Source organism: Thamnophis sirtalis, unplaced genomic scaffold, assembly GCF_051295495.1.
Source record: "Thamnophis sirtalis isolate CommonGarterSnake01/CBP01778 unplaced genomic scaffold, rThaSir2_p1.2 scaffold_5, whole genome shotgun sequence".
Lineage (NCBI taxonomy): Eukaryota > Metazoa > Chordata > Lepidosauria > Squamata > Natricidae > Thamnophis > Thamnophis sirtalis.
The window spans coordinates 27,992,248-28,005,416 of NW_028261385.1; the positions used below are offsets into that span (position 1 = coordinate 27,992,248).

The window sequence follows — 13,169 nt, forward strand, 5'->3', positions numbered from 1 at the left end:
ATATACCAATGTTCTCTGCATCCTGTTGTATTAAAACAAATAAATGTTAGTATCATGAAGATTTTAATAATATAATGTGCAAATTGGTCTTTAAAAATGAGAATAGAGGATAGCCACTCCACACATTCTCATCAACATAAATCCTGTTCTGTCCTCCCTTGGCAGTTAAGCCAGCATAAAACATATTGCTCCCTATGAGATTCCTAATGTTCTGGGACATATTGAGAAGGACATGGAAGAGATAACAAAGTCTCTAAGCCCTACAGATATTTTTCTATGAGTAGATAGTGTCCTTTTTCTGGGAAAAATCAGAGTCATAATTCATTACAATATTGGGTCCTCGATATAACACCTTTTTTTTTTACAATATGTATTTGCAGAAGTTAATAATTTGGAACAGCAGTATAATGAGATTGAAATTCCAAATGAAGAAAATGTGATCATCTATTATAAAATTAGACAGCAACTTGCTAAACTGGGTAAAGAAATAGAGGAATATATTCATAAACCAAAGTACTGCTTGCCATTTTTACAACCTGGAAGACTGGTAAAAGTAAGTTTCTAATAGTAATCTTTTGCATTTTTAAAATGTGTACTTTCGAAAAACAGTCAAGTTTTAAATATTGTTGTTCTTCAACATAGTGATTTCATATATTTAGCGACTAAGTTTGTAACTTTAACCCTTAATTACCAATCATTCAGTATATGGCTTAGATCCATCATAGTTACAGGAAACATATTAGACTATTCAGAATGGAAGTTAGACATGACTAAGCATTCTCACAATTTGGACAGTTAATTGAAAGTGTGATTCCATTAAAATAAATTTATATTTAGTAACAATAAAAAAAACCAAAACATCAGAAATTCAGTATAGCAAATCTACACAAAGTATGTGTTTTTATTGTACATTGGAAAATATTTTAGAGACCTGTTCTGATCCCCTCTGTCGAGTAATGAAAGCCGAGACACGCTTAATGAGAATGTCCTTTAATAACAAGACCAGAATCTCAGTGGCTGAAAGCCAAGTAAAAAACAGATAAGGACCTTGGCAGCAAGGCTGACAAACCTTGGCAGCAATTCAGACAAACTCTGGCAGCAATCCAGCCTGCCAAGTTGGTTTCTCTTTAGTCAAAGCGTTGACTTCTGCAAGAAGGGTGTGGCACAAGCAGTCTTTTTTATAGTCTGGAGAGGAGCCTAATGACCATCAGCTGAGCATAATTACCTCCTGTAATTATGTAGTTGTTCTTGATGCCAAGTAGCTCTTCGACGGCGTGCATCCCAGAACAACTCACTGTTGGTTTCTGGATCACTCTCCCTTATCTCCTCTCCACTGATCCAAGGCTCAGGCGCCACCTGGTGGCCAACCAGTCTCTCTGTGCCCTGCTCGGAGTCAGAACCCTGTCCAGGGTCCTCCACATCCTCCAGGGCCGACTCATAGGGCCGCTCGCTGTCGGAATCTGGTGGCAGCTCCAACGGCTCCTGCTGGGCCACAACAGAGACCCATTTCTGTTAAGATCAGTAATTGAATAACTTCTAATATTAGTATTTGTGAAGAAATTTTTCTGATATAACATTATTTTAATGGTTTGAATATTTTACTAGGCTGTTCTGGAGAATATGATATTTGTTTTATTTGTTTTCAGTTTTCTAATAGATGGTTTGATGTATTTCAGTTTAACTAGTCATCTTCTGATAATAAAAACCAGTACTTTTTAATATTGTTTATAAATTATGACTGGAAATTTAGGGGGGAGGATGTAATCCAGAGCATCAACTGAAAAGATACTGAGAAGTATATTTGTGCTTCAGAAGGACAATGACCCAAAGTCATCTAGGTCCTCTGGCTCTAAAGTGACTTCTCATCTCATGTTCTCATCATACCTAAGATTACACAAATTGGGTCCCTGCATTCTCTAATATAGGAACATCTCACACTCTCCATACTATTAGAAATGCTTGAAGAAACAACTCTTAAATTTAAATTGTTTTAAAGTTTTGTTGTTACTCTTACTGTTTTCATTATATTTTTTATTTCATATTTTACTTTCACAACACAAAATACCCCTGATACCTTTTCCAATTCTCTTTTTTGTAAGCGTTATTTTATTTAACTACTTTATAAAAAGCATTCCCTTATACAAAATAATATACAAGTTTAATATCTGAATGTTCTTAGGTGAAAAATGAAGATGATGACTTTGGCTGGGGAGTGGTGGTTAATTTTTCCAAGAAATCCAATGTGAAGGTAAGATAAAATGATTTTCCTCAATCTTGAATAAATATATCCCTGACCAGAAAAAATATAAAACCAGACATTAGTTCATAAGGAGATGCTCATTTTTATTAGGAACTGTAAAGGCTAATTTCTTGCAGAAGCCATATTCAGTTGACAGCCCAATCCTGCATCTTCATCAGCAAGCAAGTGCCACTCAATTGATTAGAACAAACTCCTATGTGCATTACAGCTATATATTTTTCTTCAATAAGAAAAAATATCTTCAATAATTATCTTCAATAATCCTGGCTCTTGGTATTTCTAATTATCAGGTAATAATTGCAGTAAAAAAATTGACTATATTATATTCAGTTGATTCCCTGAGGAAAATCATATTACTATATGAGCAGATTTATTCAGACACATAGTTTGAAATATGAAAGTGAAGTCCCTCATATACATGCCTCTAGATCAGGGGTGTCAAACTCAATTTCATTGAGGGGCGCATCAGTGCTGTGGTTGATCTGGGTGGGCGTGGCCAGCTTGATGCTAATCCCCAAACTGCTGGCATGTTTCCTCTTCGTATTGGGTAGGCCGAACTGAAGCAACACGGGCTGGCCCCTTACATTTTCCAGGATGACCCCACAGGCCAGATCCAGCCTGTGGGCCTTGTGTTTGGCACCCCTGCTTTAAGGGGTATACACACAAGGGAACAAACATTGTATGATTGTGAAGGTAGGTTCGACCTGTTTTGGGAAGGTCACTGTATGACCAAATGGAAAGCAATAGTCTCTTAATGGTTCTGAGGTTTGACTGAAACAAATTCTAGGCAAATTATCAGGGGCAGATAGGGCAAGAAGGACTCCGGGGCTTCACCCCTTTCCTCTTCTCCACATAGTCATTGCACCAGGCCACTCATTGATCTTCCTTTCCTTTCTTGCTGTACTTGCATTGAAGCATGGCATAACCCAGATGGGCCACCCACCTGTGCTTCAGCTTCCCAGCGTTTTCTTACCTTTTCCTGTTTCATTTAAATTCAAGCACATCATCCTCTAATTTGCTTATACCTTCCTACCCATCCCAGCATCTTGTTTCCCCTTGCCTTTTCTTTCCTGCCACCAAATTTGTTGTTTTTCCTTCCTGTCTCAGTGACCACAATATGCATGTCCTGGGTCCATGCCCAAACTAAACATACATGTACTGTATCTGAGTGGAAGACATGTGCTTTGGGCTGGAAACAGGCTGCTTGAATTGGCTGTCCTATGCAAGGAATTGTCTGAATGTAAAATATGATACAGATCCCTAACTGCATCTTATTTTATTAATGGAGTATTTATAACCCTAACACAAATTTCTAACAGTTCAGTTAGCTGATTATATAAGGTTACAACTCTATTCACATTAGCTGTTTTGGATGGTACTTACGAAGAGTACCTCTGACTATGCAAAGAACTATTAAAAGTACTACAAATCCTTCTCTTTTTTTGCCTTTTGCTTTTAGCCTATGCACAGCATCTATTGTAATAGAAAGTGATAGACTCCTTGGGGGTATTTTAAATGACTTACCGTACTTTGCTTCCCATTGAGAATGCAACAGACAGCAATGGTGTGATCCAATACTGGCTTCTTCATGTTTCCATAGAGTATTTGATGCATATGTTAGCCTGCTCCAAGTTTTGGGTAAACAGCAATTAAAAATAGTTGGCGTGTAGCTGCTTTTGCACATATGGACTGCGTTTTGAATGCAGTTCAAGATAACATGAGTAAACACACAGGTTTTGAAATCAAAATTAAAACAGCTGCTATATGTATCTTGAATGGAATAGGATGGTCTCATTCATAGCTATTTTTATGAATAAATACTTTGATTATTTGGTAATATAACAATAAAGCAAAACATATGTTTCTGGTTATATCTGGACGTTTCATAGAAACATATGATAAAATATGAAATCTGTACAGTGTCTTCCAAAAGTCTTTTTTTAAGTACTCTGCTTTCTTATTCAAATCTTTTAATCTTAGTAGGCCATGATTGTCATAAAATTTGCTATTTGGAGATACATTTTGATCCTATCATCTAATTTGGCTATTATTAAAATATATACTAACACAAAGAATTAGTGGTTCCTTACAAATTGAAGAATTTTATCTTAAAAGCACTTTGTTCAGTTAAGGCTCTTAGTATCTTTAGTGCTCTTTTATCCAACTGGCAAGAATTGTGTGTTAATGGTATAGTAGAAAAATACTGTTTTATGACAAATTTCCTAATTATTTATGAAGACATAAGATCTCTCCTGGATCAGTCCAAAATCTTATCTAGTTGAGCATTCTGTTTCCCATCTTGACTAATCGGGTATCTGATATTTAGATATACAAAAATTTATTCCTGACTCGCAGCTAACAGTAGCAACAAAAGTTATTTTAGGACAAAATTCAGTTATAGAAATGTGGAAACTTGGAATAACAAAGAGAAAAATATGTAAGCATAGTTCAGTTACAATATGGAAACAATTCCTAGGCTAGGAATGTGTTCTAGGGCACTACGTTCTGTAAAATTAAGGATACATTTTGCTGCTGACTCTCACTGGTTATTAAAAATCTAATTAAACTATATGATAATTGTTTCAATTGCAAATTTAATAGGGACATTATTATTAATTGGAAATAGCACATCTTTCATCAAATTCTGGATATAACTTAAGAGTAAGTCTTAGTTTCCTTCCTACTTTGGATAAATCCTCCCTTTTACTAGAAGAATGATGGAAGGAGAAATATCACATGTTGTATAGTCCAAACAACTATGAATTATAGAAAAGATTTTTAAGAAGCCAAGAATTCTTACTCTTTGATTTTTAGAGAGCAAATCCATATATATATATCTTAAAAATCAAGCTCCTGCCCTTTGCTGAAACCAGTGAAATTTTACATAAACGTTTGTAATTGTGCAAAAAACGGTTTCATTTTAAAGGGAAATTCAATATGTAGAGGAATGCTGTCGATATAGTTTACTTGGACTTCAGTAAGGCATTTGATAAGGTAGACCATAACCTACTGCTAGATAAAGTAGAAGAATGTGGGTTAGATAGCATCACCACTAGATGGATTCATAACTGGCTGACCAACCGCACTCAACGTGTAGTCCTCAATGGAACTACATCTACATGGAGGGGAGTATGCACTGGAGTACCCCAAGGCTCTGTTTCTGGCCAGTACTCTTCAACATCTTCATCAATGATTTGAATGAGGGAATAAATGGGGAACTCATCAAATTAGCAAATTTGTCTGAAACGGTTTCCTGCCCAGGCAGGGAGTTGGACTAGAAGACCTCCAAGGTCCCTTCCAACTCTGCTATTGTATTGTATTGTATTGTATTGTATTGTATTGTATGTTTATATTGTTCATGTAGGACAGGGGTGTCAAACTGGCAGCCTGCAGGCCGGAATGTGTCACACACAGGCCACGCCCACCCCAGCTCTGCAAAAGGGAAAACATTGTGATACGTGACGGCAACATGATGCTCAAGTTTGACACCCCTAATGTAGGATGTGTTACTTTTTACCCTCCTAAAGAACCACTATGTTACAGGGAGCCTAATGATTTTGTATTTACTTAGTATTGAAGAGCAGCTCCGTGCTTTTTCTGATCTTTTACTTATCCCGCAGGTTAACTCTGGTGAACTGGATCCCCTCTATGTTGCTGAAGTCCTCCTCCACTGTAGTAAAGAGAGCCTGAAAAATTCTGCAACTGAAGCCGCAAAGCCCGCAAAACCTGACGAAAAAGGGGAGATGCAGGTGATGGGTCATCTTCTTCTTCTTACTGAAAATAGAGTCTGTATGTCAAAGGCACAGTCTGCAAACTTGGTGATAACACATATTTTCTCCCTGAATACAAATTGTTTCCAAAAACAAAGGACACAGGGTTCCTTTTTGCTGGATGACATCAGTTTTGGCTGAAAGAGAGAGAGCTCTCAGAAATAATTTGCTTATATTTGTTTTTTTCAGTAAATGATTCTTCCTTCTTGCCTTTAATATAGATAATGATAGCTTCTTCTAAAGTAATATAAAATCAAAGTATAATTCCAAAATCAGAGCCATAAGGGATGCATTTTTACATTATGTATAGTAGATGAAAATTATTTTCATAGGTGTGCACACTAAGTTAAAATTTTAAACCTTGCATTAAAGACAAATCTGATAGATTTGAACAGCTGTTGATTTTCTAATGTAGAGTGGTTTTCTTATTAATGCCTATTTATAACTATTATTCCAATTTTACCTCAGGACCAGGCAATGAATATTTAATATTTGTTAGGTAGTTGAATATTAGTCTATACCTACAGTTGTGTTTTCCTGGCTTTAAACTCTCTTGGGAAAGAAAGCCATGCATAGAGTAAGAACTGGTGTAGAATTACGCGGCTATAGTTTCCACTAAAGTTACTTCCTTCACTGCAAGCTTATTCAAGTTTATGTTGGGTTTCACTGTAATTTCAGATGTGGCATTCAACATTCTGTTTATCTTATTTTCAGACAATATGAAAGTCTGTTAAATTGCTGCCTTGGCAAAAAAACATGTTCATTTTTTTCATGTAGCTATTAAATATTAAATTCTTTTTCCCTTCACTTCATTCCATATAAAATTGAAATTTAATAACAGTGTAACAACAGTTTTAAAATCTTGCATCTGACATTTAAGATATGCTGCCTCTGATTCTAGAGCTAGTAAAACAGCTATAAGAGTGTTTAATAACCTGCTCATTTATAAATTTGTAACATTTGTAAACTATCTAAATCAGGGGTGTCAAACCCACGGTGTCACATTGTTATCACATGATGTATCACAACTTTTTCTCCCTTTGCTAAATCGGGGGTGGGGGTGGCCAGCATGTGATGCATCCAGCCCACAGGCTGCAAGCTTGACACCCCTGGTCTAAACTTTTACTATACCCATATCTGGCACCACCAGATGTGGCGATAGTAACAATTTAGATTAGTTAATTTAGATTTAGTTTTAGAACTAAATTTAAATTTAGTTAAACAATTGTACAGTATAGATCTGAATCGAATTCTAATAAACCAGGGATTAATGCAATTTAATTTGTCTGTGGGTAGATGTACCATATTTTTCGGAGTATAAGACGTACCAAGGTTTTGAACAGGCAATTTTTTTTAAAAAGTAGGTAGGTAGAAAGAGGGATAGAGAGGGAGAGAAAGAGAAATACAGTAGGTAGGTAGGGGGAGAGAGAGAGTAGTTAGGTAGGTAGGTAGATAGATAAAGGGGGAGAGAGAGAGAGAGAGAGAGAGAAATACAGTAGGTAGGGAGAGAGAGAGTAGGTGGTAGGTAGATGTTTCCAGGTGTATTTATCCATGTGCTGGAGAAGGAAATCACTGACAATCTGCAGCACCTAAGACTTTGTTTCTGCTGGCACAGCACTTGATCAATGTAATTCTCATCAGTTAGTTAAAGAGCTTCCCAAAAGGAAAAAAAAGTTTTTGCACTCTGCAAACCTCCCAAAAATGGCCCGTTTTTCACAAAAATGGGCCCATTTTTTAAAAAAAGGCATGAATAGCCTTGGGGGGGGGCTTGCAGAGTGCTCCCGGGGGGGGCACAAAAAATGGTTCATTTTTGTGTTCGTCAAAATATTGCATGCATAGCCTTATGGAGGCTTAAAGAATGTTGCTGAGGGAGAGCAAAAAAATGATCCATTTTGTGCTCATTTCTTTCCCCCCCCCCCAGCCCCCAGGAGCTCTCTGTAAGCCTCCCTAAGGGTATGCACGGCCATTTTTGTGAAGGGGGCGGGGCTTTGGCAGGCAAAAATGCTGTATTTGGTGTCTAAAACGCACCCAGATTTTCAGCCTCTTTTTTGAGGAAAAAAAGTGCTTCATATACTCCGAAAAATATGGTACATAAAGTGTTTACATGCATTTAAACATGCACACAGGCAAAATGCATGGGTCCCTTGCTCCTGAATTTTCCTTGCTTAGTTTTGAAGGATGACAGAAAGATGGGTTTTTTTTAAGAAAAACTGATTAGAAATTTTGTGATGACTCCAATTTGTGAATTTATTTTTTTATCTCAATAAGTTTAGCATTTTCAAGAGAGAGTTTGATTTTAAATACAGCAAAATAAAGCAAATTTAAATAAAGCAAAATTTGAACTGATTTATTACAGAAATAATCTATATTCCCCAGTATATTACAGATAAAAAAATGGAAGTATAATACTGTCCTCAGAATATGTTGCATAAAATATAATCTCTTTGATAATTTGAAGATTAATCAAGTACATTTTTAGTTTACTGATCATTTGTCTGTTTGAGTAGGTTGTTCCTGTACTGGTGCATCTTCTGTCATCCATCAGCAGTGTTCGACTCTATATACCCAAAGACCTGAGGCCTCTTGATAACAGACAGAGTGTATTGAAATCAATACAGGTAAAGTGTGTGCATGTTGTTTTGTATGTATGTTGAAACAATCATAATCTCAGATGGAACAGATGAATTTTTAAAAAATGGAATTAGAAGATAATTTAGTAAATGCTTGCAAAGTGCCTCACCCAAATAACAAATGCTGTTCTCACTGCCTGATTGGACTACTGCAGTGTGCTCTGTTCTTTAAAGAACATTCAAAAGTTGCAGATGGTGCAAAGTGCAGCAGTTCATATCCTTAGTACTAAATGCCATCCACATCTTATAGGGCTCTGAGCACATAGACAGCAGTAATAGCCAAGTTCAATTTAAAGTGTGTGATTTTAACCTATAAGGCTCTGTTTGGTACCAAAATATATGCATGGGTACCTCTGTCAACTAGAATCTTTCCTTCCTAGAGAAGCAATTTGGGAAAATTTCATTAGGAGTCTCCCACTACCAGGAGATTAGAGAAGTTGAAGCTATAATAAGAAAGGTTTCCATAATCGCCTCCTTTTGGTGGAATAATTTACTGGCAAAGATCAGGTTTGCTATCATCCTTTTGGTTTTCAGAAGCAGGTTCGACTACAGTTTTTCTGGAGGGGCCTTTTTGATTGCAAAGGGTAGTGCCAAAGAAATGTTTATCTTTTCCACTTTTAAGACAATTTTATATACTTCTTACATTTGTTTTATCTTTGAATTGTTATGGATGTTTTCTTCTTGTGAAACTCCCAAGACGAGCGTCATGATTGAAGTAGTTTAAAAATCAAATAAGTATTTGGTCTGAAAATTTCTTTTTCAGTTTAATCTCTTTGCCACTACGTTATCTGTTCTCAAATGTCTGAAGTATCAGCTATATAAATACTGCAGTGAAGAAATGTTTGAAGGTTTTTTTTTTAAATCTTACAGGAAGTGCAGAGACGGTTTCCTGATGGAGTTCCTTTGCTGGATCCTATTGATGACATGGGCATTAAAGATCCAGGTCTGAAAAAAGTAATCCAAAAAATAGAAGCATTTGAGCATAGGATGTATTCTCATCCACTTCACAATGATTCTAATTTGGAAACTGTATACAAACTTTGTGAAAGAAAAACACAGGTAAGGAACAAACTTTAGGCAGGTTCATTTGTGGATGGATTGTAGGTCACTGAATGCAGTTTGCCTTCTTTAATGTAGAAGGTCCAAGTTCCACTTCTGATAACTTCAAACCAGTAATAAAATCCTAGAAAAAGAAGTGAATTCTGGGCCATACAAAGAGCCAGTTTTTTGTAGTTGTTAAGATACCAGTCCAGAAACCAGGAGACCATGAGTTCTAGTCCTGCCTTGGGCACGAAGCCAGCTGGGTGATCTTGGGCCAGTCACTTTCTCTCTGCCCAAGGAAGTAGCAACCATTTCCTGAAAACCTTACCAAGGAAAAATGCAAGGACTCAGTGACTTGAAGGCATAAAACAACTAAAATGGACAACATAGGGAATATGAATAATAGGATGCTTCCCCCTTCTCCCAAATAAGCTCATAAGGATATTTCCTACTGAAAAGTACTTTCATAATTAAAATTTCAGTAGATTTTTTTTTTACAAATATAGAAGCCAATTAGAAAGTGATTTGAGATTTTTATTAGAAAAGCTACTTTTATTTCCTAATACCTATAAATTGTCACTTTCCTGTATCTTGTAATGTTCATCAACTTAGATGCTCTCTATAGTTGAGATCATCCACAGCCAATTTTCCTGAGGGAGGGAAAAATATTGCAAACTTCTGGTCTCTTAGTTAGGACTTTACCTCGCATATAGATACATAACTGACAGAGTAAAAATGAAATGCTGCTTTTGATATCTGTTTTGTGATTTGGCAAGTGTGTGTCTTGAGCCATTTTGGTATGATATCTCCTGACTGACTGTAACAGACCGGTTTATTTTCTGACAATAAATTTTCCAAGCAATGACAAAATATGTGAATTAGATATGTTTATTCAAATCCATTTTGGCTATATAAAATTCAATGAAACATTTGATTTTCTACATTCTCATTTATAAAAAGGGACAATCCTGGGTTTGCAAGTGTTGATGTGGCCTATGATGATTGTGGAGATCAAAATGGCATTATAGAATTGTCTTTGTTTCTTATTTCTGTTAAAATGTCTGCGTGAACATAGATTGCTGTAGACATAAAAGCAGCTAAACGGGAATTGAAAAAAGCAAGGACTGTTTTGCAAATGGATGAGCTCAAATGTCGTAAACGTGTTCTTAGAAGATTGGGCTTTGCAACCTCTTCAGATGTCATAGAGATGAAAGGACGAGTTGCTTGTGAAATCAGCAGGTAAGATGATGATGATGATGTAAAAGAATCAACCAATGGACAGTTGTGTTGTTCTGAAAGTATTTCTCTGTTTTGTGTTGGTGTTCTATGTTAGTCTACAGTTCAGAAGAACCTCCTATTCATATAGATATATTTTGTTTGTTAAATAATAGTGGAGTTCAAAAGGACTGCACAGTGAGTTTTGTGAGCCCAATAGGGCTTTAACTTGTATTACTCAAGTAGATGACATATCCTCTATCCTCTGCCAATTAACAAGCTGCATTTGAAACAATTTTCAAAAATGTTATCCGATATGAAAAAACAGAGCTCTTGTTGTTCTTCTGCATATGTTGTGCATCAGAATTCCTAAGCTCATTCTAAACTTATTTTTTTTACCCCTATCCCAAATAACCAAGTCATGGAGGTTCCACTGTTAAATTCCCAACTTAATTTATGCAGCAAATATTATAAATACAAATAATCATTCCCTAATATAAAATCGTTTGAGTTGTGGGATATTCTGGGCATTACTGAATACAAGTTAATGTAAGATTGGCGTAAAACAGGGCAAGGATGAGCAATCTTTCAATTATTCTGAAGAGGAAGTGTGAATTTATTAAATTCCTATATCCAAGTGACGGCAGTTTACAACAACTGTTAATTGCCCCACCTGTTTCCACTAGTAGAAGCTATCACTGGAAAAAGCTATCGCTGTGTCAATATGTAATGCGTAAGCAGTAGTAAGTGTTTGGAGTCAACAGTTTCCTCAAAGCTTACTCAGCTATTCGTACACTAAGACTAGCTGTTATCTCCCTTATCTCCCTTAACTAGGCCAAGATTGTTTATTTTGTTTAGTCAAAACACATATAGATATTTTAACTACCATATTACGGACCTTTTTTCCCCTAAAGAGGCTGAAAATCTGGGTGCATCTTATACACCGAATACAGCATTTTTTCCCTCCCAAAGCCCCTCCCCTTCACCAAAATGGCTGTGCATACCCTTATGGAGGCTTTCAGAGAGCTCCTGGGGGCTAAGGAGGGCAGAAATGAGCAAAAAATGGACCTTTTTTGCTCCCAGCCCCCAGCAGCACTCTATAAGTCTCCATAAAGCTATCCACGCATATTTTTGGACACAAAACGGCCCGTTTTTGTGAAAAATGGGCTGTTTTTTGCTCTTTGGGGGGGGCACCCCCCAGGAGCACTCTGCAAGCATCCCCCCCAAGGCTATTCATGCCTTTTATCTGAAAAAAAAATGAGCCCGTTTTCGCGAAAAACAGGCAGTTTGGGGGAGGTTTGCAGAGTGCAAAACCTTTTTTTCCCCCTTTCTGAAAGCTGTTTCATTAGAGTGGTTGATGAGTTTTAGGTGCTACAGGTTGTCAGCGATTTCCTTCTCCAGCACATGGATAAATACACATGGAAACATCTACCTACCTTCTCTCTCTCACTCTCTCTCTCTCTCTCTCTCTCTCTCCCTACCTACCTACCTACCGTATTTATCTCTCTCTCTATCCTTTATCTACCTACTTAACTACTCTCTCTCTCCCTCTATCTACTTATATACCTACCTACCTACTCTCTCTCTCTCCCTACCTATCTACTGTATTTCTATTTCTTTCTTTCTACCTACCTACCTATTTACGCTCCCTACCTACCATATTTCTCTCTCTCCCTCTCTATTTTTCTCTCTCTCTCTCTCTATCCCTTTATCTACCTACCAACCTACCTACTCTGTCTCTCTCCCTACCTATCTATCTACTGTATTTCTCTCTATCTCTCTTTCTCTCTCCCCATCCCTCTACCTACCTACCTATCTACACTCTCTTTACCTACCTACTGTATCCCCCCCCTCTCTCTCCCCCCCCCCTTTATCTACCTACCTTGTTAACCTGAAAATAAGACAGGGTCTTATTTTTTTTGACCCACGAAATATCTGCTTGCCTGCGGCCACAATGACCCAAGTTCTCCTTGCATCCTGGCCTTCGCCTGCCCTGCTTGCTGGCCGCGGAACAGCTGACTGTGCTGCTCTGGCCTCGTGGGGGGGGGGTCTTCCTGGCAGAACAAACAAACACACACACACACACACCCTCCCCCTCCAAGGCAGCCACATCCCTTCACTAATTTGCCTTCCAGCTCCATTCTCCACTCCACGTGCAGGACAAGAAAAGGAGACTGTGTGCCTATGGTAAAAAAAATACCAGAAAATACCTTCCAAGTTCTCGCAAAAAAAAAAAAAAAAGATCTCGCGAAG

General features: G+C 37.2%; 1 protein-coding gene across 1 annotated transcript in view; it reads left to right on the top strand.

Moving 5' to 3' along the window:
- Positions 1-13,169, top strand: part of MTREX (Mtr4 exosome RNA helicase) — a 45,290-nt gene that overhangs the window by 23,072 nt on the left and 9,049 nt on the right. The window contains exons 17-22 of the mRNA XM_087715502.1: positions 381-553; positions 2,180-2,248; positions 5,881-6,009; positions 8,538-8,648; positions 9,531-9,719; positions 10,777-10,940. Of these exons, the coding sequence (XP_087571628.1) occupies positions 381-553; positions 2,180-2,248; positions 5,881-6,009; positions 8,538-8,648; positions 9,531-9,719; positions 10,777-10,940 (835 nt within the window). The remainder of the gene's footprint in view (positions 1-380; positions 554-2,179; positions 2,249-5,880; positions 6,010-8,537; positions 8,649-9,530; positions 9,720-10,776; positions 10,941-13,169) is intronic.